Source organism: Gobio gobio (genome assembly GCF_949357685.1).
Source record: "Gobio gobio genome assembly, chromosome: 25".
NCBI classification, from domain to species: domain Eukaryota; kingdom Metazoa; phylum Chordata; class Actinopteri; order Cypriniformes; family Gobionidae; genus Gobio; species Gobio gobio.
In genome coordinates, this window is record NC_137121.1 from 7737341 (window position 1) to 7764929 (window position 27589).

A 27589-nucleotide genomic window follows, 5' to 3' on the forward strand; every position below is an offset into this window, starting at 1 on the left:
GCCACACCATCACAAGACCAGACACTGGGCAGCTGGGTGGAGCACGGGACTGGTAGCTCCTGGCAGACTTGGAAAAGAAACTCTGCTTCCCAGCTGAGATCGCAGTTATCAACCAGCGACAAGACCTCGTTCTGTGGTCAGCCTCACTCAAGCTTGTGTACATCATCGAGCTCACTGTGCCCTGGGAGGGTGCAGTGGAAGAGGCCTATGAACGGAAAAGGCTGAGGTACGCTGAGCTTGCAGCCGATGCAGAACAACATGGCTGGAAAGCGAATGTGCGCCCAATGGAAGTAGGCTGGAGAGGGTTCATAGCCACCTCAACATCTAGGCTACTCAAGGAGATGGGAGTGCGTGGAAAGGCCCATCGGCAGGCAGTCAAAGACCTCTCCAGGGACGCTGAAAAGGGGAGCCAGTGGCTGTGGATGAAAAGAATGGACTCTATCTGGGCCTTCAAGTGAGTTGATGGCACCTAGGGAGTGAACCTGGGATGCTGGGATTCACTGCTGAACCCTCTGGAGGTGTCGTGGGTCCATCAACGAAACACCAAAGAAGGAGGGCGCCCACTTGATAACCCGAAGGGTGCCATCACTCATTTGACCATCCCACGGAGTCTCGTCGGTGCCACAAATATGTATTTAATAAGGGATATTAACATCTAGTCCTATACAACAGACTTGTCATCTTGTCAACATTCATATTTATTGCCAAACTTTTCCAATACAATTGTTTTAATTTAAGTTTATATATATATATATATATATAATGGTGTCAACTTCACATTTGCAATGGTATAACATTTTGGAAACAGCACAGATATGGTAACCATCTGCACGCAACAAAATATTATTTTGAAAATATCATTCCTCATTTTGGCCATGGTTTATGAGATGTACATGTACATCTGAAGCAGCTGTGTGAATGTATACGAGGCAAAAGTCCACCTGCGCTCATCTTTATAGCCAATAAACCTGCATGAGATAAGCGTCCGTCTCAAAGGTTAAGATTGAAGTCTATTTTCACACATTAGTATCGCTCACAATTACCTGATGGGAATTTGATTCAGTCAGAACAAAGGGAGTCGTCTTCGATATTCCTTTATCGATCCATCTTCTAACACAAAATGGATTTGAGGCCTAAAGAATCTTCTGCTGTTTTCTTTCTCCTGGTTATTTTCACTCTCAGCAAGTTCAGTGAAGCGCAAAGTAAGTGATGAACATTTTATTTGAAAAAAATATATTTCATAATCAGATCTTCTTATGTAGGTTAAAACATTTAGAAACATAAAAATCCCCGGGTGGTTTGAGAGATGGCACGTAACACTGCGGAAAAACATGTAGGCCTATGATCAGAGATGATATGTTTTCAAAACAGGAATTAAGTTGTTAATATTTAATGTTAATATTTCAAGCTGTGCTAGTTATGGTTAATTGAACATCGAGGCGATTTTTGTTTGTTTTTTAAGAACAAGATATGGTTGAATTTTGTGGAAATTTGTTGATTTTATTATAACACTGATTGATCATCTTCTAGCATTAATCATGAACCTTTTACACATTTTAATTACAGTAATGATGCATATGTTTTACTATGGAAACATTTAAAAATGCGTTGGAAATTCTAAAACTAAAATTGTGGTCTTATTTCCAACTGTATCCCAACTTTAAATCTAGTCTATACCCTTATTTTAAAAGAAATGTCAACTTAATCATATTTTTAATTCAAATGACTTTTTTCAACTAATTCAGTGGTTTTAAATATATGTGGATTTAAAGAGATAGTTCACCCAAAAATGAAAATTCTGTCATAATTTACTCGTCCTCAAGTTGTTCCAAACCTGTATGAGTTTCTTTGTTCTGCTGAACACAAAAGAAGATATTTTGAAGAATGTTGGTAACCAAGCAGTTGACGGCACCCATTGACTTGCATAGTATGGGGTAAAAAATATAATGGAAGTCAATGGGGTCCATCTTTTGTGTTCAGCTGAACAAAGAAACTCATACAGGTTTGGAACAACTTGAGGGAGAGTAAATGATGACAGAATTTATATTTTTGGGTGAATTTTCCCTTTAAATAAAATCCATACAGGTTTGGAACAACTTGAAGGTGAGTAAATGATGACACTTTTTGCAGTGCCAAACATGAAACCATTCATGACTATTTTTTCTGAATTCCCTTTCCATGAATGGTACAGGCATTTGCTCGGCAATTCCCATAGCTTCTATTAAGGAAAACAACGCTCCTGGTGCCATTGTTACAACAATCACTGCTGAGGAAGGGGTGACGGCCAGAATCACTAGTCAAGATCCAGTGCTCTTCGGGCTTATGGGATACAATCTCATTGCTGAGACCGTGCTGGACTTTGAGGTTAATATGAAGAGACTGTTGTTGTGTTCAGCCAAAACACTCTAAATGTATAATTTACATTGCTTGTTTCCTGGGGTGTAAAGTACAAAGTACTTACTATAATCACAAGCCAATGAAAGTCCTTTGCACTTACCACAATTTGAGTCTTCAATCTAAACTGGTGTGTTTTGGTTGTTTTCTAACTTAAAGGTGTAGTAAGCGATTTCTGAGAATCATTAGGGGCTTTCGTACCGGAGGAACCTTTTCATAGTTCCTATAGAACTAATGGCGGAAGTATCCGTGATTGCTGCTTTCACACCCCGTGGGGACCAAGCGAAAAACATTTTGTATTTCTGCTCAGCCAGTGACATTGGGCATTAACCAAACGCTAATACTTTTTCATATACTGTTTACTTTCTTTGTATAAACAGTTCTACCAAATAATGTATTAGACAGGACTGTTAAACAGAAAATAATGAAGACTGAGAAGGGGAGCGCTGTGTGCTCATTCGTTGGTGTTCTCAGCGCAGTCAAAAAAAAAAAAGTATTGCAGCCGTCAAAAGAAAAGTCATAACAACAAGCGTGGCTTACGTCACTTTCTACTGGTGGTGCGAATGCAGCCAGGAAAATGGCCGTAGGGGAATACTGTTGATATAAGAAATAAACCCAAACAAACACACCCCTCCCTTCATTGCTCTGATGTTTCTCTATAATAGCAGAAGCGAAGCAAATAAAGCTTTGTGAAAAATGAAGCGAAGATGACGAACAACGACAAGGAAGAACAAAAAATGAAAATACAGTTAAAGGCCTACAGTACACGAGTGTATACAGCGTTGTTAGTCGCCAGCAGCACACACTGAAGTCCAATGTTAACCATGTATGGAGCAGAAACAACACAACCTCGGCATCTGTTTTCAGGCCTTTCCCCTTCGGTCTCTCCAGCACTTGAAAGCTTTTCTAATATTAATGTGGGTCCTAAAGCTTTTGACTGATCATAATTCTTTTTCTAATGATATTCCTCTGAACTTTTCTCTTTTGTAATGTCTCTTGGCCATCTCTCTTTCTTCAAATCTCCCTCTTGCTCACTCTCTCCTCCCCCATCATGAATGGCCACGCCCCCTACTGCTGATTGGCTCACTCACGCTCCTCCCATATCATTAATGAACACACCCCCTACTGCTGATTGGTTCACTCTCGCTCCTCCCCCCCCCATCATGAGTGGACACGCCCCCTACTACTGATTGGCTCACTCTCGCTCCTCCCCCCATCATGAGTGGACACGCCCCCTTCTGCTGATTGGCTCACTCTCGCTTCTCCCATAGCATGAATGAACACACCCCCTACTGCTGAATGGCTCACTCTCTCCTCCCCCCATCATGAGTGGACACGCCCCCTACTGCTGAATGGCTCACTCTCTCCTCCCCCCATCATGAGTGGACACGCCCCCTACTGCTGAATGGCTCACTCTCTCCTCCCCCATCATGAGTGGACACACCCCCTACTGCTGAATGGCTCACTCTCTCCTCCCCCATCATGAGTGGACACACCCCCTACTGCTGAATGGCTCAGTCTCTCCTCCCCCATCATGAGTGGACACACCCCCTACTGCTGAATGGCTCAGTCTCTCCTCCCCCATCATGAGTGGACACACCCCCTACTGCTGAATGGCTCAGTCTCTCCTCCCCCCATCATGAGTGGACACACCCCCTACTGCTGAATGGCTCAGTCTCTCCTCCCCCCATCATGAGTGGACACACCCCCTACTGCTGAATGGCTCACTCTCTCTCCTTCCCCCATCATGAGTGGACACGCCCCCTACTGCTGATTGGCTCACTCTCTCCTCGCCCCATCATGATTGGACACACCCCCTACTGCTGATTGGCTCACTCTTGCTTCTCCCATAGCATGAATGAACACGCCCCCTACTGCTGAATGGCTCACTATCTCTCCTCCCCCCATCATGAGTGGACACGCCCCCTACTGCTGATTGGCTCACTCTCTCTCCTCCCATATCATGAATGGACACGCCCCCTACTGCTGATTGGCTCACTCTCTCTCCTCCCATATCATGAATAGGCATGTGCCGGTATAAAATTTTCATGTTGCGATTAATTGCTGAAGCTTTTATCACGGTATACGCAGGGCTTAATTTGAGCCGGAACACGCCGGAACATGTTCCGGCACCTCCGATGTTGGATCCGGAACCTTTTTTATTGAATCCGGCACTTCAAATGTCACTATTCAAATTATTGTCTAAAAAAATAAAATAAATACTATTTGTGTAGTGTTCAATGTTATTGGTTGTGTTCGTATTTATTCCCTATGAAAGTTCCATACATTTTTTTGTTTTTTTATGGAAGGGGAGGGGAGAGGGACGACGAAAGGTGAAGCACTTAAAGTGACACATGCTATTCGCGCTTGTTGTCGAGCCTTGAGATCGCTGTTAGAAAAATGCACTGGACACGAGGTGTAGAGAAAGAAGCAGAATCGAGGCCGGGGGCACTATCGATGCTGTATGGGCCGTTCTGGATAAATAGGATAACGACCTGATGTGTTTGTGTTGATTATTCGTCCATCATTAAAATAGCCTACTATATAGTTTTATATGAAATGTAGTATTATATATATATATATATATATATATATATATATATATATATATATATATATATATATATATATATATATATATATATATATATATATATATATATATATGAAATTTCATTGTGTTTATTTAAGTCCCACAATAGCCTGTTGCTGTTTATCTGGATGGAGTGTTTTTCTTCTTTTTTTTTCTTGGTTAATTTAATATTCCGAAAAATAACTGATTGTGAAAACAATTCATGCAGTGTATTTTTTTACATTTCGCACCCGTGCAGTGCATGTTCTGAAATAAAAATAAAAATTGCCTTGAATAGGCTATAGGCGGCCTTGTTTGTTTTGCGGTCTTTTGACGCAATGCTCTTCTGATGCGAGCCGCGAGAAATCCCTGGTCTGTTGTAGAAAGGATACCATCCAATGCAACAAATATATTTAATGGCTAATGTATGCATAGGCCTATGCTGAGTTTAATTTATTTATGATTAGATGCGCTGCAGTTCACGCGCAATGCAACTGAACGCGGCGCACCGGTGCCTCCATTTCACGGTTATTATATTGTCTGTTATATTTGCTTTTTATTTATTAAATACAAGCAATTAGTTAATGCAACATTTACTAAAATTAATATACAATTTATACAAAACGAAATTCGTTTCAAAGAAAGGCTTTTTCTACAAAGCAAAATTTAATGAAAGTGGTAAAAAAATAATGTCACCCGAATACATATATATATATATTTAAAATATAGGCCTATATTTTATTTATATATGATGCTCGTTATCGGTAGTGATATTGTTTATTATTGCAAATGTTTTTAATTTGTTTAATAAATCTAATAATTCTGACTGGGCATATCACTATAGTCATAACTTTTATTTCTATCTCAAATGATTTTTAATAACTTGGCTGAGAAAAAAAATGATAGGGGGTACGTTATTGAAAAAAGATTGAGAAGCACTGCTATAGGCAGTGTAAAAAATGTTTTGTTCCGTTACCTCCAACTTGCGTTTTGAGTTGCCGGATCCACCCCCCCTCTGCGCTCCGGGACCTCCCACTTTACAAATTAAGCACTGGGTATACGGTATTATCACGATATTGAAATAAGTTGCAAAAAAAGTGTTGTCATACTATAACAGGTTAAATCACTTTCTTATAACAAAAGAACCAAACATTTAAATACAATAAAGCAATACACAAAAATGTATAAAGTAAACAAATATTTAAAACAGATTAAAGTGCAAAAGAATTATAAAGAACAATAGGTATGCTGAAATGTACATTTAACTAAAACTAATACATGCTTTAGAAGTATTTTTCATTGTCAGTTTGTTAATGAAGGAACTAATGTTAAATACTGGAGCCTTGTAAAGTGTGTGATTGAACAACAGTCAGAACATATTCAAACAATATCTAGGGCATGTCATTTAGTCCAGATTAAAATATAAAATGCAAGTTTGAAAATGAATAGCCTTAAGTCTTTCAGTATTATGTATTAGGTTATGTGATTACTGGGGAAACGGCTGCATTTCTGCTGTTCCGTCAGCGCCCTCTGCTGTCGAAGAATGAATGTGCACTTCAGCGTGTCTCCTCGTTCCGCCATGTGCTCGGCTCATGCACGGTCTATTTACATCAGTGCGTGTTCCTCTTGGACGTGTTTTTCATTTTAAACGGTTGATGGGTAAAGTATTCTTAAAATTCATTCAAAAAATCTGAATAATTCGTAATAAATAATTATTCACTGTATTTTGAAGTGCCCACGATAACAATATTGTGCATGTTCATTATTGCGGTATATCCTATTACCGTTTACCGGCACATGTCTAATCATGAATGAACATGCCCCCTACTGCTGATTGGCTCACTCTCGCTCCTCCCCTATCATGAATGAACACGCCCCCTACTGCTGATTGGCTCACTCTCGCTCCTCCCCTATCATGAATGAACATGCCCCCTACTGCTGATTGGCTCACTCTCTCTCCTCCCCTATCATGAATGAACATGCCCCCTACTGCTGATTGGCTCACTCTCTCTCCTCCCCTATAATGAATGAACACGCCCCCTACTGCTGATTGGCTCACTCTCTCTCCTCCCCTATCATGAATGAACACGCCCCCTACTGCTGATTGGCTCACTCTCTCTCCTCCCCTATCATGAATGAACATGCCCCCTACTGCTGATTGGCTCACTCTCGCTCCTCCCCTATCATGAATGAACACGCCCCCTACTGCTGATTGGCTCACTCTCTCTCCTCCCCTATCATGAATGAACACGCCTCCTACTGCTGATTGGCTCACTCTCGCTCCTCCCCTATCATGAATGAACATGCCCCCTACTGCTGATTGGCTCACTCTCGCTCCTCCCCTATCATGAATGAACATGCCCCCTACTGCTGATTGGCTCCAAGTGTGTTGTGGTACTCGGTACTGTCAAACAGCTTTAACTTTAAGACTTTGCTTTCAACTTATATGATTCTAAAGCTTTATCGTCAGATTGAGAAATTGAGAAAATTGTGATTTAAACAGGCCGCTTTGTGCATTTTGTTATTTAAGGATGAAAAAGTTCTCTTGAAATTACTTTAGCTAGAATAGAATTGACTTTAGATACTTAAGTACAATTACACGTGTAATTTTTTATTTTACTTTCAAGCATGGTTTTGGTTTGATACTTTGACTTTTAAATAAGTGAAAGTTTGATAAAGTAGAAAAAGTTTAGTTTAATTATTTCTCAGTACTTTTACACCCCTACCTGTGTCCTCATTTAAGTATAGCATTTCAAAGAAACCAATTAGTTTAAAATGCAATATGATGAACATGTATCAAATACATGTATCAAATTAACGGAGCTTTTATGTTGTGTGATTTTCTTAGAAATATGTCGAACCATATGTGGTGAATGTTGAGTGTACAAAAGTTGGTTCAACTCCTGTAAGTAATGGTGTTTTATTTAAATGAACCTAAATTCCTTCTTTCAAATGTTTGCTCCTATGTTTGCTATTGAAGTCAACTCCTGCATGTCCAATTTCTATCTTGTAGACTTCATTGACTCTGAGAATAGCCGTTGATGATGTAAATGATAACCCACCAGCGTTTGCACAGAGTCAGTACTCACTAAACGTCGATGAGGTACAATGTCAAGATCCTATTACACTTCTTTCCCAATGAACGTTAAATGTTGCCTTTGATTCCTCTTTATGTATCTGCTTTTGCCTCATGACCTTTTCAAAATCTGAAAGCTTTTCATGATTTTTATAGTTCACAAATGTGGGGACCAGTATTGGCCTAATCACAGCAACCGATCCTGATAAAAATGATAGACTTGACTACCGTCTGGATTCTCCTGGGGTATGCAACAAAAATCCTAAAGAATGTGTATAGAGTTTGTATACATTGTATTTCATGGTAATCATAACAGTCCTTTAGGGAACTATGTGTTCTGAAATATCTACATTTTGCAATTCTCTTAGAAAATTCCCATTTAATGTTGGTTCCAAATTATTATTGAAATACAATCATCAAAAACAAGCATTTCAAGGCCTCTGTTCTCTTTCAGGAAGAATTCTACCTCCAGACTAATTTCAATCCCAACATTCTGGTGAAAGAAATTCTGGATTATGACAAAGTTAAAGTAATCACAATGACGCTATATGCACAGGTGAGTTGGTTTGACCTCAAGGTTTCATTTCCAAAGATGCTCCTTTTTGCACCACCAACTTTCATTTGATGACATTTCAGGACACGCCAATTGGATCATCAGCAGTTGTCTCACACACTGCCACAACCACTGTTGTAGTCAATATCGTGGACATTGACAATCGTCCACCGTGGTTCCAGCCCTGTTCAGCCCTGCCCGAGTTTGCACAAGTGTGCATAAACTCTGGTTATGAAGGGACGGTCAGATTAAACGAGCAAGAGGTGGGTATTGGGGAGTTTCTCAACGCCAATTCAAACTGCTCCAGCAAACACCAACACATCATAAAGTTGGATAATGGATGTAGAAATATTAGGAAACGTATCAAAATTCAATATTAATTGGGACAGTGTGATTTAGCCTAAAGTTGTGGCCTGATCTTGAGTCACATCGTCGGATGAGCATATGAATATGAATGTTTTTGTACACCACAGACAGGTCCTTTGTCCTTGAAGCCAAATCAAGTCCTGGCCATTGATGGAGACGATGGCATAAACGAGGCCATTCATTACACATTTCTTGGAGGTGAGTTTAGTGTCTTCATGGGTTGAAATAAAGAATTCATATTCCGCCGGGAAGAGTCGACAGGTTTTAATTTATGAATTTTACATGTCCAGAAAACAATGACGATCCTACATTTGAAATCAACATTGACACCGGGAGCATCACAATGCGGAAACCAGTAGGGGAGGCAGGACCGATTGTTCTTACAGTCATGGTGAGAGAGAGAAAAAAACTGTATTTTGAATGTTACATGCAATCAAAAGCTTAATTTGGGAACCATAGTATATCTTCTGTACACTTGATGGTTCCATGAAGAACCTTAAAGGGGTCTTGAACTGAGAAATCAAATTTTCCTTGAGCTTTTGACATATAAGAGGTCACAATACTATAAGAATATCTACATATTATAACTACAAGAATATAACTACATTTTTAGTCCAAAAACAGCTTTTATTGTATCCAAGCCCAGAGAATGACTCGTTGTGGAATGTGCCAATAAAAAGGTGAAAAATCGCAGAAAATCAACGCCTACTTCATCATCGCAACTTTGGCCCCGCCCACTGGCGTGTTAGTGAGATGACGAGGAGAGGAGAGCGGTACAGGTTCTCTGGACTAAAAATAAAATTTCCTTCCAAAGGATCCTAAAGCTAGATGTGGTTATTTATTTTCAACAATGTGAATGTCTCAGTTGAGCATTATTTATTTGTATTCAGTACGTTTCACCGTGGATTCTTTGGTAAATCAGTCGCAATTTCTTCGCAAACAGAATTTTACAATATGGACTCCACAGTAATGCCACAACATGTAAATAACCATGTTAATTCTAAAGCCTGATCTGTGACCAGTGATTTCTGTTCTTCGTCTGTGTCAGTAAATCAAACCAGTGACTAAACGCTCAACTTCACATTGTTTCCTTAGTAGGATAAAATAATCTGCGATTGTATATAGAAAGCAATCAAAGAACGCTCCCTTTTTGAGTTTATCAGTGACCAAGTTCTGGATTCTTTACATTGTGTTTGCACTGTTAGTTATGATGAAAGCATTCGTTCTTGGGCATAAATCGAGTTACAATGATGAGATCACTGATCATTCATGCGCTCAATATATCTGTGATCGGCCACAATGCTCATCACTGCCACCTTTCATGCAATATGCTATAGATTTAAATATGAAGTCTCTGAAGTCTCACAGCAGCCAATCACAGCAGTGGGCGTTTACACTGAAGTCTCACAGCAGCCACTCACAGCAGTGGGTGTTTACACTAAAGTCTCACAGCAGCCAATCACAGCAGTGGGCGTTTACACTGAAGTCTCACAGCAGCCAATCACAGCAGTGGGCGGTTACACTGAAGTCTCACAGCAGCCAATCACAGCAGTGGGCGTTTACACTGAAGTCTCACAGCAGCCAATCACAGCAGTGGGCATTTACATTGAAGTTTCAAAGCAGACACGCCCCTTCAAACAGCGTTCAAATCAGAGGGATAAAAAAAATGCCTTTTATTTCTAAATTATGACAATTTTTTTATGTATAAACCATACTAACATTATAAGTGCACCACAGGAAACATAATAACTAATAAAACAATGCAGCTCATGACCCCTTTAACAACCATTATACAAAAGGTTCTTTAGAGTAAAATGTTCTTCACACTAAGAAAAAAATGGTTCTTTTAATAATATTAACTAAAAGGTTCTTTGGGAACCAAAATGGAAACCAAAACCTTTATCTTTAAGATTGTAGTTGCTTCCCAAACTAAATTTCCCTGTTTTCTTTAGGCATATCAGAAGGATAACGCTAATCAGTTTGCCACCACTACAGTCATCCTGAAGGTGGTGATATCCAGCAGTCACCCTCCGACATTTGTGAACCCAAATTACAAAGGTTTCATCTCAGAGGACGCAGATGTGGACAGCCTGGTGCTGGAGAGCAGAACGTCCAACAGACCCCTCCGAGTCCAGGCTACCGATAAAGACTTTTCTAATGTAAGAACTTTTCTAATGTAAGACAAACAGTATTCTGAGTCTGTGCGCGTGTTCCATCCAAGATCTGGAAGTTAGTCTAGATAATAGAAAACACAGAGCATCAATAGTAAAACATGAGTCTAATTAATTTTTTGTAAATCATTTGAAAATCATCGGATGTTTTGATTAATTCTTGCAAAAAAACTATCCTCATATAAATCATCACATCGAATTCAATATTCATAAAACCATGCTTACAATTTTTTTTAGATTGCATTGAATAGGTTGTAGTTAATTAAAAAAAGACCTTGAGATAAATTTTTTATAAAACCATTCTAAATTCTAAACTCTACTATGTACTTACATCAAAAATACGTATATTTACTTATTGTGCTCATATTGTATTGCAAAACACTTTTGCTGATATGGAGGTGGGATACGGGTTAAGTTAGGGACAGGTGTGGTGGAATGGTAAGTTTAAGGGTAGGGTTTGGGACAGGTGTGGTGGAATGGGTAAGTTTAAGGGTAAGGTTAGGGACAGGTGTGGTGGAATGGGTAAGTTTAAGGGTAAGGTTCTTTAGAGTTAGGGACAGGTGTGGTGGAATGGGTAAGTTTAAGGGTAGGGTTAGGGACAGGTGTGGTGGTATGGGTAAGTTTAAGGGTAGGGTTAGGGACAGGTGTGGTGGAATGGGTAAATTTAAGGGTAAAGTTAGGGACAGGTGTGGTGGTATGGGTAAGTTTAAGGGTAGGGTTAGGGACAGGTGTGGTGGAATGGGTAAATTTAAGGGTAAAGTTAGGGACAGGTGTGGTGGTATGGGTAACTTTAAGGGTAGGGTTAGGGACAGGTGTGGTGGTATGGGTAAGTTTAAGGGTAGGGTTAGGGACAGGTGTGGTGGAATGGGTAAATTTAAGGGTAAAGTTAGGGACAGGTGTGGTGGTATGGGTAAGTTTAAAGGTAGGGTTAGGGACAGGTGTGGTGGAATGGGTAAGTTTAAGGGTAGGGTTAGGGACAGGTGTGGTGGAATGGGTAAGTTTAAGGGTAGGGTTTGAGGACAGGTGTGGTGGTATGGGTAAGTTTAAGGGTAAAGTTAGGGACAGGTGTGGTGGTATGGGTAAGTTTAAGGGTAGGGTTTGAGGACAGGTGTTGTGGTACGGGTAAGTTTAAGGGTAGGGTTAGGGACAGGTGTGGTGGTATGGGTAAGTTTAAGGGTAAAGTTAGGGACAGGTGTGGTGGTATGGGTAAGTTTAAGGGTAGGGTTTGAGGACAGGTGTTGTGGTATGGGTAAGTTTAAAGGTAGGGTTAAGGACAGGTGTGGTGGTATGGGTAAGTTTAAGGGTAGGGTTTGAGGACAGGTGTTGTGGTATGGGTAAGTTTAAAGGTAGGGTTAAGGACAGGTGTGGTGGTATGGGTAAGTTTAAGGGTAGGGTTAGGGACAGGTGTGGTGGAATGGGTAAGTTTAAGGGTAAAGTTAGGGACAGGTGTGGTGGTATGGGTAAGTTTAAGGGTAGGGTTAGGGACAGGTGTGGTGGTATGGTAAGTTTAAAGGTAGGGTTAGGGACAGGTGTGGTGGTAGGGGTAAGTTTAAGGGTAAAGTTAGGGACAGGTGTGGTGGTATGGGTAAGTTTAAGAGTAGGGTTAGGGACAGGTGTGGTGGTATGGGTAAGTTTAAAGGTAGGGTTAGGGACAGGTGTGGTGGTATGGGTAAGTTTAAGGGTAGGGTTAGGGACAGGTGTGGTGGTATGGGTAAGTTTAAAGGTAGGGTTAGGGACAGGTGTGGTGGTATGGGTAAGTTTAAGGGTAAAGTTAGGGACAGGTTTGGTGGTATGGGTAAGTTTAAGGGTAAGGTTAGGGACAGGTGTGGTGGGATGGGTAAGTTTAAGGGTAAGGTTAGGGACAGGTGTGGTGGTATGGGTAAGTTTAAGGGTAAGGTTAGGGACAGGTGTGGTGGTATGGGTAAGTTTAAAGGTAGGGTTAGGGACAGGTGTGGTGGTATGGATAAGTTTAAGGGTAGGGTTTAAGGGTAGGGTTAGGGACAGGTGTGGTGGTATGGGTAAGTTTAAGGGTAGGGTTTAAGGGTAGGGTTAGGGACAGGTGTGGTGGTATGGATAAGTTTAAGGGTAGGGTTAGGGACAGGTGTGGTGGTATGGGTAAGTTTAAGGGTAGGGTTAGGGACAGGTGTGGTGGTATGGGTAAGTTTAAGGGTAGGGTTAGGGACAGGTGTGGTGGTATGGGTAAGTTTAAGGGTAGGGTTTAGGAACAGGTGTGGTGGAATGGGTAAATTTAAGGGTGAAGTTAGGGACAGGTGTGGTGGTACGGGTAAGTTTAAAGGTAGGGTTAGGGACAAGTGTGGTGATATGGGTAAGTTTAAGGGTAGAGTTAGGGACAGGTGTGGTGGAATGGGTAAGTTTAAGGGTAAAGATAGGGACAGGTGTGGTGGGATGGGTGTGTTTAAGGTTAGGTTAGGGACAGGTGTTGTGGTATGGGTAAGTTTAAAGGTATGGTTAGGGACAGGTGTGGTGGAATGGGTAAGTTTAAGGGTAGGGTTAGGGACAGGTGTGGTGGAACGGATAAGTTTAAGGGTAAAGTTAGGGACAGGTGTGGTGGTATGGGTAAGTTTAAGGGTAGGGTTAGGGACAGGTGTGGTGGTATGGGTAAGTTTAAAGGTAGGGTTAGGGACAGGTGTGGTGGTATGGGTAAGTTTAAGGGTAGGGTTAGGGACAGGTGTGGTGGTATGGGTAAGTTTAAGGGTAGGGTTTAAGGGTAGGGTTAGGGACAGGTCAGGTGGTATGGATAAGTTTAAGGGTAGGGTTTAAGGGTAGGGTTAGTGACAGGTGTGGTGGTATGGGTAAGTTTAAGGGTAGGGTTTAAGGGTAGGGTCAGGGACAGGTGTGGTTGTATGGATAAGTTTAAGGGTAGGGTTTAAGGGTAGGGTTAGGGACAGGTGTGGTGGTATGGATAAGTTTAAGGGTTGGGTTAGGGACAGGTGTGGTGGTATGGGTAAGTTTAAGGGTAGGGTTTAAGGGTAGGGTTAGGGACAGGTGTGGTGGTATGGGTAAGTTTAAGGGTAGGGTTTAAGGGTAGGGTTAGGGACAGGTGTGGTGGTATGGGTAAGTTTAAGGGTAGGGTTTAAGGGTAGGGTCAGGGACAGGTGTGGTGGTATGGATAAGTTTAAGGGTAGGGTTTGAGGGTAGGCTTAGGGACAGGTTTGGTGGTATGGGTAAGTTTAAGGGTAGGGTTAGGGACAGGTGTGGTGGTATGGGTAAGTTTAAGGGTAGGGTTTAAGGGTAGGCTTAGGGACAGGTGTGGTGGTATGGGTAAGTTTAAGGGTAGGCTTAGGGACAGGTGTGGTGGTATGGGTAAGTTTAAGGGTAGGGTTAGGGACAGGTGTGGTGGTATGGGTAAGTTTAAGGGTAGGGTTTAAGGGTAGGGTCAGGGACAGGTGTGGTGGTATGGGTAAGTTTAAGGGTAGGGTTTAAGGGTAGGGTCAGGGACAGGTGTGGTGGTATGGGTAAGTTTAAGGGTAGGGTTTAAGGGTAGGGTCAGGGACAGGTGTGGTGGTATGGGTAAGTTTAAGGGTAGGGTTAGGTGTAAGGGAAGTGTCAACAGTTTAATTATAAATGTAACTACAGAATAGCATGACAGATGTAATTACATGCATTTTATTTTTTAATTGTAAGTACGATGTAGAAACGTGTATGTACACAATAAGTGCATTGTATCAAATGATTAAGTTAAATGTTAGTACATAGTTAAGGCCAGCTAATATAAAGTGGGTCAAACAATTCTGACAGAAATTGTTGCACCATTGCATTGTTTGTAAAACTGTCTCTTTTAATTTAATGATTCTTAAAAACATTCTTGGGTGAAGTTTTACATTGGTTTTACTAACACTGAATTCAATCTTACAAAAATCATCACATCACATTTTTAAAGGGATAGTTCACCCAAAAATGATATTCTGAAGAATGTTTGACAGAATTTTCATTTTTGGGTGAACTATCACTAAGTAAATTCTTTGATTGAATTGATCATAAACCAAACGTTGTTGTCACAGTGAATTGAATTATTATTCTTTTTTAAAATGTCTTGCATAAATTCTTGGATTGAAATTAATAACTCATGAAACCATTCTTATGTAAACAGTCACACTGAAATAAATTAACCACTCTTGACTGAATTGTTGCATTCAATTCAAATGTTACAATTTCCCTAAGAATGGTTTTTGATTGATTTACACGTTTTCTGCTCGGGTTTCATAAATGATGCGTGATATTTCTTGTGTAAACAGCTGGATTTCTGTCTTTGTAGGGGTATAATCCAAATATCAAATTTGAGGTTGTAAACGGTACTGAATTCTCAATTACTCCAGAGGGTTTCATACTCATGGCGAAGGCAGTTTCCCCTGGCAGTGTGGATTTACAAGTAAGAATTTAATAATTCATACAATGTTTAGTGCACTTGACACATGCAAATATTTATGACTATGATGATTCAATGTGACTCAGATGAGGGTGGTTGACACGGACAATGATGAATACAGCACGGCTTCTCTCACGGTTGAGGTCACGCCAGGTAAGACCGGACCAATACTGCATGCTATCAAGACAACGCCTAATTACAACAGGGATGACTGAAAGTGGCTGGCAGGGTGTGGGCTAATCCTGGCTTTCTGCAAACAGATTTGGTGAAGGATGTGTGGATATCCCTTTCTAGGGTTCAGTTCAATCCATTTTCATTTCAAGCCATTGCAGAGAAGCATCCATGAATAGTACAATGCGATTGATTTGGTCAATAAATTGAATTTCAAAGATTGACTTGAATCAGTCAAAGCTCTTGAATGGTGACGCCCTTTTTTTTACAGGGGTCTCCACTACCACACCAGTCAGTACTATCATGACTTCGTCCATTATAACAACAAATCAGACCGCTAACACACAGCTAACAGACATAACCTCCACTTCTCAACCAGGTGCCACAACTACAACCCGCATCCCAGGTACACTTATGCTATAAGCTAACTAGCTTTACTAAATCCACTGTGGCCAGTTGCCTTAACTTAAGGAGAGTTCACGCCAAGTCTGAATTACCATAATTAACTCTCATTAGAGTAGCTATGAGACTGTTAGGTTAGGGTTTGGGTTAATAGAATAAGTTGACATGTACTTGCAAAGTTACTTGGTGGACTATTAAAATAAAGTGTCAGCAGATATTAAAGGTAGGGTAGGCAATTTTCGGAAAGGCTAGCAATAGCGAGCTAGCTAGAAAGCACAATTTCCCACCCTCCCTTTAAGTATCTCCAAAGCCACACCTTCAAAACACATGAATGCGAATAACAGGGAGCAAACAAAAGACGAAAAGCGATGGCGTTGAACTACCTCATGTCTCAAAGCACATAACATTACAATAATAATGAACATAAACAACTTGGAGGGCACTGACCTGTACCACCTGACTGCTGCAGATTCATTTAAGCGTTGATAATGTTTCCATTGAAACGCATAAATTCGAGTCACGAACCCGAACATCACGGGTTTCCATATTTTCCAAATTACAGTAGTTACGGCGTGAACACAGCATAAGCTTGTTGTTTTGGTTCAGGAGGAACTGTAAAAGGCGGCTGCTGTTTCGGTTTACGGTGTTCGTGACTAACGTCAGTCTAACTCTGCCAGTTAGGGCACATGTAACCCCTCCGGTTCTTCTACTACTCCGAGCGGGATTCGAAATAGCTTTTCTGCCATGGGAGGCAGGTGTGCTAACAAGGATGCTAAAGACTGCAGCCACTAGCTTCAGTCGCTAGTGGGCCTCTTGAGATCAGGGGAGTGAGGCTTCCCAACACAGCTCTTACTATTTGGCCTCTGCTACACTCAACCCTCGAAACCTCACTCCCATCTGGGTCAAAGCACCAATGTAACCCCTCCGGTTCTACTCGTAAATCTCTGAGCAGGATTCGAACTAGCATTTCCGGCATGGGAGGCAGGTGTGCTAACAAGGATGCTAAAGACTGCAGCCACTAGCTTCAGTCGCTAGTGGGCCTCTTTAGATCAGGGGAGTGAGGCTTCCCAACACGTTTTACTATCTGGCCTCTGCTACACTCAACCCCCTAAACCTCACTCCCATCCGGGTCACGGCACCAATATAACCCCTCCGGTTCAACTCGTACATCTCTGAGCGGGATTCGAACTAGCATCTGCTACACTCAACCCTTGAACCCCAATGTAACCCCTCTGGTCCTACTTGCCCCACTCTGAGTGGGATTCAAAATAGTGGCTCTGGCATGGGAGGCAGGTGCGCTAACAAGGACACTAAAGACTGCAGCCACTAGCTTCAGTCGCTAGTGGGCCTCTTGAGATCAGGCGAGTAAGGCTTTCCTGCACATTTCTTACTATCGAGCCTCCACTACACTTACCCCCCTACACCTCACTCCCATCCAGGTCACGGCACCAATGTAACCCCTCCGGTTCTACTCGTACATCTCTGAGCGGGATGTGCTAACAAGGATGCTAAAGACTGCAGCCACTAGCTTCAGTCGCTAGTGGGCCTCTTGAGATCAGGGGAGTGAGGCTTCCCAACACAGCTCTTACTATTCGGCCTCTGCTACACTCAACCCTTGAAACCTCACTCCCATCTGGGTCACGGCACCAATGTAACCCCTCCGGTTCTACTCGTAAATCTCTGAGCGGGATTCGAACTAGCATTTCCGGCATGGGAGGCAGGTGTGCTAACAAGGACGCTAAAAACTGCAGCCACTAGCTTCAGTCGCAAGTGGGCCTCTTGAGATCAGGGGAGTGAGGCTTCCCAACACGTCTTACTATCTGGCCTCTGCTATACTCAACCCCCTAAACCTCACTCCCATCTGGGTCACGGCACCAATGCAACCCCTCCGGTTCTACTCGTACATCTCTGAGCGGGATTCAAACTAGCATCTGCTACACTCAACCCTTGAACCCCAATGTAACCCCTCTGGTCCTACTCACCCCACTCTGAGTGGGATTCAAAATTAGGGATGCACCGAATCCAGGGTTCGGGTTCGGATTCGGCCGAATATTGGGCTTTTTGACTGGGTTCGGTTTCTGCCGAACCTCAGAATTTATTTCCACCGAACCCGAACCCTAGGCTTGCACTATGCGCGCCCCGCTGGTCGAACTTAATGACGCCGCTGTTGAAAGTGAAAATGGAACTCATGAACAGAAAACGTGGCAGTATACTTTAAGTCAAAAGAAGGCGATTCAAGTTGAGCAACGCGTTCAATTTGCAATGCCGATTTGTCTCGTGATGACAAGGACCCAAAACAACAGCCGCTGTTAAAACATTTGCATATGAAACATCCGAGAGAATACGAGTTGTGCATGAAGGAATCTACAGACAGCAGCCAAAAAGTATTTTATTTTACCGTGCAAACAGCCTATAGATCTATAGATCAGATAAAATATAAATAAAATTAATAAAATATATATAGCCTACTTAAATAATTACCAAATTAAGATGACAAAACGAAAATACACTGAATCCGTTAGCTTTGAAGAACCGGAATTAGGTAAATAGGTAGATAATATATATCTTTACGTATATAGCATACTATTCTCTTAAAACCATAATTTCGTTATTTTTATTAACCCAAATAATGATTCATCCGCTAGGTTGCACGTGAGGGGGAAAAAATAGGTTCCTTCCACTTAAGAGTTGAGCTCTTTTTATTTTAATAGGCTATATCTCTTTACATAAATACTATTTTCTACTTTTAAAAAAAATAATAACTTCGTTATTTTACTAACCCAGTGTTTTGTATGTGAATGTTGTTTCACGTGAATATAACCACAGGAGTGAAGCACAAGCTTTGTTTAGCCTAGAAAGGAAATAATGATCAGAGAGCTCTTTTTCATTCTGTTTTGCTATCTGGATATGGTCACTCGATTTTCCGTGAATTTTAACAATAGGTCTAGTCCATTTTATCCCAATGGACATGGACATCTCGTTTCTTTTCCCAACTCTTCACTCGCGTCGCCATGTTCGCAGGGGATTATAAACGTTTCTTCCTTTCGTTTGCTTATAGGCTAATTAAGTCTATTATAACTATACACATCCTTTACTGTGGGAAAGTATGCCTATAAAAAACACTGTAGGACGAATACCTTTTTACTTCAAATTTTATTTAACACAGTTTGTTCTTGTTATTAAACTTGTTAAGGCGCGTCAAGTTTGGTTTATTTGAATAGCGCATTTCACACACACGCCGGTGATTTTAGTTTCGTTTTCTCTGGCAGTGAATAATCACATTGCCTAAATGTCTTGACCCTGTGGAAGATAAAATCCGCTCTTCAGACCTTTTACAACAAGTGTTGCTTTGCAACATCAGTAGAACATATGAAGACGAAGATATTCGAGAAGGTGTCTATTCAGTGTCCCATTCCTCTCAAAGCGCAGAGCGGTAGGCTATATGACGCGTCTTTGCGGGGAAATAGTATGAATCAAATATTTTTCTAACTAATATTTAATTTTCATATATTCTTGAGGTTACCATTATTTACTGAAAATCGTTTTTGTTTGCTGTGTTGTTTCACTGACGGAAGTGCTAAAATAAACACGCATGCTTTATGGATGTTTCAGCCTCAAATGATTTCAAAGTGTAGGCTATATAGGCTATCTGGCATAGACTACAGTATTTAAAATCGCATATGCATTAGTTACATTCTCAATTTAATTTACAGAGCAATTCCTGCTAAGTTTATAGTTTAACTAATACTATAGAAGTGGATTAGTGTGTATCGCAGACTCGCAACGGGGGCGTGGCATCACGATGGTGGCGCTCCATCTTGATGTCGGCACAACCCTAGCGCGCGTCTCCTGCTCTCCGTTGGGTTGTTCTTTGAAACGACAGAGGACGACTCGGGGTAATTTTTCTATAAACCATCATGAAATAGCGGCGAGAAGAACATACATGACAATGTTTCCTTTAGTAAACTTGACCAAAACTGGTCAATAGCATCCCTACACTGCTGTGGACGTTGTTAACTTCATTAATGTGTTTACTGTGATAATGGACTGCGCGGACGGGAGTAGGATTCGGTATTCGGTTTCGGATTCGGCCGAATCTTAACCAGTGGATTCGGTATTCGGCCGAACCCCAAAAATCTGGATTCGGTGCATCCCTATTCAAAATAGTGTTTCTGGCATGGGAGGCATGTGCGCTAACAAGGACACTAAAGACTCTAGCAGACTCTAGAATCCGTCGCTTGGGTAGTAAGGCTTCCCTGCACAGCTCTTGCTAGCTGGCCGTGCTACACTCACCTCCCTAAACCTCACAACCCCATCTGGGTCACAGCACCAATGTAACCCCTCCTGTCCTACATTTTGGCATTGATAGTGTTGCCATAGAAATGCATAATTCCGAGGCCTTGTTTACACCTGGTATTAAGATACCACCGTTTTGGTCGATCGGATCACAAGTGGACGGCGCTAAATACAGGTGTAAACGGGGTCTAAACATTTTGAGTTTGTCCATTTTCGACCACTTCTAGAGGTAGTCGAAACAGACCTGATTGCTTTCATAGTGTAAACGCTCATGCGGTAGAATATGTTTGAACAGTCACAAAAGACCGTCTACTCTCTGCCTACTAACCTAATGCGGAAACATTATGGGAAGCGCGCTAGCCAGACGGGATTTAAACTTTGTCGGCTGGAGACCCAAGTTTGGTTTGAAGATGAAAAACGTACCAAAATCAATGTTCTCTCACCATTACTGATTTCTAACACACACTCACAGCGTTCGGCTGGTTTTGTGTCTGTCAGAGCAGAAACTCTGAGTTCAGAAATTCGGTCGCGTTCATATGTAAATTGCGTGCGCTCATTTTGTCCATTAGATGGCAAGATCTGAAAAAACACATACATTTACTCGCCCATAGACCTTCCCGCTCAGAAATCAGGACAGAACTGACTGAAAGTGGACATAAGAGGCTGATTAAAACACCAGGGATAAAGGGTAATTTGTCTTCTTTGTCTATTTGTGATCTGATCGACCAAAACGCATCTTAATACCAGGTGTAAACATGGCTTGAGGATGTAAACAGCTCCGAGTAGAACGTCACAGGTTGTCATCTCGTAATTACGACATGGCGTGAAAGCAGCATTAGCCTCTATGCTAAGACGGTCTTAAAAACTAGTCTTATTTTTCAAATTAAAATTAGACCTATTTACATTTTTAATTATGTAACTGACTTAAAAAAAATTATGAACAATCTTCAAGTAAAAAAATGTGACGACTAACTTGTAAGACTAGTCTTAGCATTTTATCCAACTGGCCACTGGTATCATTATAGCACATAATAAAACTGATTTAAAATATTCATGAATGTATCAGTGCTAATGACATGAAATTGTCAATTCAAGGTTTTGTGTTTTATGCTGTTGGACACTTTTGGATGCTGGCTATTACGGGTGTGCGATAATATTTGTGAAAACACATTAAGAATGTAATTCAAAATTATTGCAATTGTGAAATTCCAGCAGTTTGTGTATCATACATGTAAACTCAATTAATATTTAATCATGCCAAAAACTTGGTTTCCTCTTGTGCTCCAGGAGGACAGCAGGGGAAAGCAGGCGAGTATAGTGTGGAGGAAATGGCGGCTGTAGGGGCTTCTTTGGCTGTGGTTGTCGTTCTCTGCTTGGTTTTCATTGGACTGATGGCGTACCGCATCAAGGGCCACGACACAGACTGGAAGAAGCTTTCTGAGGCCAGCATCTTCCGTAGCACAGTGAGTTTCCACAAACAAATGGATGTTAGGTTAAATACAAGTTACGCTCAGTTTAGAATGATTGTTGATTAATGTCATTCAATTAATGTAAATCGTCATACTGAATTGAAACCTTCGTTAAACCATTCTTTTGTAAATGGTCATGTTGAATTGTTAGCAAAACCTTTCTTTAATGTAACTGCCATATTGAATTCAATCATGCAATTTTTTTTATACATAAGTTATCAGATTGAACAGTAAAATCGAATGTCCATAAAACCCTTTTTGCGTAAAATGTCGTACTGATTAGTGAAAGAAAAAAACATTCATAAAAATATTCTTACATTCATTTTTCTGATTGAATTGAATACTTCATAAAAGCATTTTATACACGGTAAAAAAATTATATGATCATTAAGTTATGACATATGTTTTTACATTCCAAACAGCAACACAGTGTTAGAAACCACAGTATGTTGCTGTCTGGGGTTGCTTTAACTCTTTAAATAAGTTAAAGGGGCATTGTGTAAATTTTAGCGGCAGTGGTGAGGTTGTGAATTGCACCCCCCAACGCTCACTCACCCCTCCCTTTCGGAGCACATAGAGAAGCTACGGTGGCCGACATAGGACAAAAATGCCGTTGTCTGAGACAGAGAGAGTGGCTAGCACTCCGTAGAGAAGTTTGTCCGTTTAGGGCCACTGTAGAAACATGGTGGGTCAAAATGGCGACTTCACTGTAAGGGGACCCGCAGTGTGTGTAGATAGAAATGGCTCATTCTAAGGGAATAAAAACATAACGGCTCATTATACACCACTGAAAACATAGTTATGTATATTATATTGCATTTCTGTTAATAGATCCTCATAAATATTACACACTGCACCTTTAAGCAATTTAAAAAAAAATTGAATGTTATACAAGATTCAACTTTTCTAAGTCAGTTTAAAGGGGTGGTAAAACACATTCTTTTGAAGGCTTGACTGTGTTTGTGGGGTGCACTGTAACATGTATTCATGCTTCGTTTAAAAAAAAATTGCCTTATTTTTCATATATTTGACCTTTATTCTACACTGCTCTGTCCCTCCTTGTAAAACGGTCTGATGCTTTCTGGGTTTTATGAAGCCAGTCCCTCAAAAATACGCAATGGGCTCAGATTGGTTAGCTGGCCTAGTGTGTTGTGATTCGCTAAACGCAGTGCACGTCAGAAACGTCACGCCCCTTACCTTACCGGTAGACTGTGCCAGAGCCATAGAGAGAGATGGCTCTCTCTCTATGGCTCTGGACTGTGCTTTGGTCAGTATTAGAAACAACGGCGTCAAAAAACCATACCAATCTGAGCCCGAATCAGACCCAGAACATTTGAGTGAAGATGATCGAGCAGAACCTGTTCAGTCCTCAAGAGTAAAGACTGCGGATCTATAATGATCGCTACTGAATGGCACTGTTACTTTTGTATTTTTAGAGCGATTATAGCCAAATATCTGTCGCATGAACTATTAACCCAAAACGAACACTAAGCACTGGCTTTAACTAGTAAGTTAGCCAAATCACACACAGAACCATGTTTAGCATGCCTGTAGATAAACAATACATAAAAGCTCTAATCAAAGAATCATTTACACTAATGTCAGGTTCGCTGTTGAGATTTTAACGTTAGTGTTTGTAACGTTAGGTGTTCGTCGGATAACGTTAAGTATGAATGAGCATTTAACAGACTGGTTTGCAGAACAGCGCTGTCATCTGTTTACTTCCTTGCTACAACCTATTACAGGAAAACACATCGATGAAATATAAATCAGACTTACAGGTTGTGGCCCGTAAACAGCTTCTGTTTGTAAATCCAGCTTTCAGGACAAGCCGTTGTGCATATCCTGTATTGAACTCGCGAAGTTTGTGGAAGATTGTGTTGTCCTCCGTGAAATGTGCAGCGCGCGCGTCGTGCATCCACGCACCGGCAGTGTTTTTTTCACGCAGCTGACGTTGTGCAAATCTGGCATTGAAATCGCGAAGACGGTGGATGTTTTCCTCTGTTAGATGTGCTGCAGGGAGCCCTGCGTGCGCCTGATTCCCCGCTGACTCAAACACACGTGCATATAACATGTTTTATGTTAAACGCTCTGCAACGCACCCCCGTCCCACAAGGAAGGCTGAACAGAGCAAGTACCCCAGACCTGCAATCCGGATGAAAATAACAGCGTTTCCTTGGCATCGCGGCAACAACACTCCAGCCTAACTAACGTTATACCACAACAGCGCCGTGATACAAAATGGCCTCACCCCCCCCCCCCTCCCCTTATTTCATATTCTCGGAGGAGGGGTTTATGTAAATATTGAGCCTGTTGATGTCACCAACCCTGGAGGAATGTGTGTAGTCGCCTGCTGGCCGTTTGCTGTAGTTCTTAGAAACTGATTTCTTTAAAAGCAAATATCTCCCTTTGCTTTAAACTTTGAACGTTGTAACTTTGCAGATGTTGTTTATGCTCAAGCAGCAACATTACACGTTAGCTAAAGTTAGAATAGTGAAATCGTGGTTTACCACCCCTTTAATGTAATTTAGTTTACATTACATAAACAATTTAAAAAGCAACTTTTTGTACAGTATATATAAACTGCCACATATCAAATCAATTGTTAAACCTGTTAAAATGTTCATAACACCACTCTTAAGTTAATTTTCAGTTTGAATTCTTCTTACAACCATATTACATTTTCAGATTGAATTGCAAAAATAGTTCATAAATGTATTGATGTAAATCCAAACTGTTCATCAATCCATTCTTACTTTAATTTCTGGATTTAATTTAATAGTTCGTAGAAGATTTCACACGTTAATTATCAAATTGAATCGTTCACAAAACTATCCTTACATTTTTTGATTGAATTGCAAAAATTGCAAATAAACGTATTCTTGTGTAAATCAAATTCAAACTAAATTGGTCACATTCAATGTTCATAAAACCATCTTGTGTACAGATTGAACTGAACGTATTCTCACATACATTTTCACATTCAATGTTTATAAAATGACAAATATTTTTCTGATTGAATTGAATAGTTCATAAAAGCATTCTTCATAAATTGCTACAAATCAAATCAGTTTAAAATCCTTTTTTAACAAGAATTGTTATTCAAATGTTTATAAAAACATTCTTAATCATCTCGGCAAAGTAGAAGTGCTCACTAACACAGATTCAGACAGATTTGTGTACAATATTTGAGAGAAATAGGCCTTTTGTGTACATAGTAAAAATCTTAGATCTTTGAGTTCAGCTCATGAAAAATGGGGGCAAAATCAAACGTGTTGCGTTTATAATTTTGTTCAGTGTAAATCAATTCTTGCGTTAATTTTTGGATTGAATTGAATAGTTCGTAGAAGCTTTCTCTAGCCTTAAATTTTCAGATTGAATTGCAAAAATAGTAAACATATGCATTGTCATGTAAATTCATATTGGATCAATTTCTCATATAATTGGTTACACTCAGCCTTCATAAAACAGTTATTGCGTTACGTCAAACTTTATGATGACAATTTTTACAATAACTATTCTGTTAATGTTAGTATTTCTATATCTAGAGCATATTTACTGTACCATTTTTGCTTTTACAGCTTGGTGGGGGCTCAGGTGGCCCTAAGAAGGGTATGCAGTACAGCAACGAGGGCTTCCAGCATGATGGCGATTCTGGAAGTGTCAACTCTAACTTAGCTGCAGACCTGGAGAGTAAACTGGAGTCTGGGCTGAAGCCACAGCAGAGAAGTGGACCAGCGCAGGAGAACATGACCCCCAGCGCCAGCGCCGCCTCCATCCTCCACACCACCAGCAGCACTGCGCCCGACTCCAGCAGCCTGGCTGATTCAGAAACCGCCGACGGAGAGAAGGAAGTCAAACCAATCCTCACCAAAGAGCGACGCACTGAGGACGGCTACAAAGCGGTCTGGTTTAAGCAAGACATCGACCCCAACATCAAAGAGGACGTGGTCATCATTCCCGACACTGGTGAAGCGGATGAAGACAATGAGGAAGAGGACGACAGCGAGGATGAGGACAACCTAAGGACTGACATGGATTCGGAAGATGATGAAATTTGACACTTTTTCATATTCCTTTCTGTTAATAAGTCTGTAAATATGCTTCACAAAATGAATATAATTCCAGTTTCTAGAAAGTATATATCTATATTGTATATATTAGTGCTGCTAAATTAATCGCATCTAACATAACAGTTTGAAAAAATCGAGTTATGTGGAATTGTCAAGTTCACATAACTTCAATTGCACATGAAGTTTATTTACTTAATAATTTTAAGCCAACGGGTTTCCTCACTTTTTTAAGTTAAGTCAACTGATGACTTTTTACGGTGTTAATGTCAGTTCTTTGTAGAATTTACTTTACTGTGCAAAGCATTAATAAACTCTACAATAATTACTTGCAACTGAGAGTCATTTTTACAGCACAATCACTACAAACGTCAAATGAGTTTTTTCCCTCAAAATCAACCTCATGATTTACTTTTAGACGAAAGCATTTTAGATTAGATTAGATTAGATTCAACTTTATTGTCATTACACAAGTACAAGTACAAGGCAACGAAATGCAGTTTAGGTCTAACCAGAAGTGCAATAGCAGCAAGTGCAGGATATACAATGGATGCGTAAGTGCAGGACATGGATATGTACTGAATATGTATAAATATGTATAAATAGAGAGACGTTATTACTATAAACAGAACTGAATTTACAGGTGAATATGTACAGTGAATAAATATACAGATGGCTATTACTATAAACAGAATTTACAGGTGAATATGTACTATGAATACAATATACAGATGGCTATTACTATAAACAGAATTTTACAGATAGAGGTATACAATATGGATTAGGGTAGTGCAATAAATTATGGACAGAGCTATCCGGAAAAAAAAAAGTGTAAAGTGCAGTGGAAAGTGGTTGCATATTACAGTTAGAAGTACAGTGCAAAATGCAAATGTAAACATTGGTACAATAAATACAGTCGGCAGTGCAAATGAGCATAATCCAGTTAAGATATGGCAGTGCAAGATGCATATGTAAACAGTTGTTACTGTGATAAACAGTCGGTAGTGCAAATAACAAAGTGAAGGAAGATGTGAGGTAGGAGAGTTATCAGTTTATGAGGGAAGTGGATCAACGGGGGTTTGAGTTCAATAAAGAGACAGCTCTGGGGAAAAAACTGTTCTTTAGTCTGCTGGTCCTGGTCCGGTGGATCCTGAAACGCCTGCCGGAGGGCAGGAGAGAAAACAGTCTGTGGGCTGGGTGAGAGGAGTCCTTGAGGATGCTGCGAGCTCGATGCAGACAGTGTTTCCTCTGGATGTGCTCGATGGCAGGCAGTGGAGTCCCTGTGATGCGCTGGGCAGTTTTCACCACCCGCTGCAGTGCCTTGCGCTCCGCAACAGAGCAGCTCCCATACCACACTGCCACACAGTTGGTCAGGATGCTTTCTATTGCGCAGCGATAGAAGTTCACCAGGATAGCCGAGGAGAGCTGATTCTTCCTCAGTGTCCTCAGGAAGAAGAGGCGCTGGTGAGCCTTCTTGACCAGGCTGGAGGTGTTGGTCGTCCACGACATGTCCGCCGAGATGTGGATCCCCAGGAACTTGAAACTGGAGACACGTTCAACAGCCATTCCATTGATGCGGATGGTGTCGTGTGTGCCTCTTGACTCCTTCCTGAAGTCCACGATGAGCTCCTTCGTTTTGGTGGTGTTGAGGAGCAGGTTATT

General features: G+C 40.9%; 1 protein-coding gene across 1 annotated transcript; it reads left to right on the forward strand.

Moving 5' to 3' along the window:
- Window positions 1–897: 897 nt before the first annotated feature.
- Window positions 898–26260, forward strand: cdhr5b (cadherin-related family member 5b). Its single transcript, XM_079809313.1, has 14 exons — window positions 898–1202; window positions 2192–2364; window positions 7815–7871; window positions 7980–8069; window positions 8199–8288; window positions 8497–8598; window positions 8679–8858; window positions 9069–9159; window positions 9252–9352; window positions 10914–11120; window positions 15409–15522; window positions 15606–15672; window positions 21676–21851; window positions 25439–26260. Exons 1-14 carry the CDS (start codon window positions 1121–1123, stop codon window positions 25916–25918), a joined length of 2010 nt encoding a protein of 669 aa, XP_079665439.1. The 5' UTR covers window positions 898–1120; the 3' UTR covers window positions 25919–26260.
- The last annotated feature ends 1329 nt before the right edge of the window (window positions 26261–27589 follow it).

Bases quoted from the DNA above. Each gene is read 5' to 3' on its own strand.
- cdhr5b (XM_079809313.1), top strand. From the start codon at position 1,121: ATGGATTTGAGGCCTAAAGAATCTTCTGCTGTTTTCTTTCTCCTGGTT. The intron at 1,203-2,191 runs GTAAGTGATGAA...TGAATGGTACAG, and splicing joins CAAGTTCAGTGAAGCGCAAA to GCATTTGCTCGGCAATTCCC. The intron at 9,160-9,251 runs GTGAGTTTAGTG...TTACATGTCCAG, and splicing joins TCATTACACATTTCTTGGAG to AAAACAATGACGATCCTACA.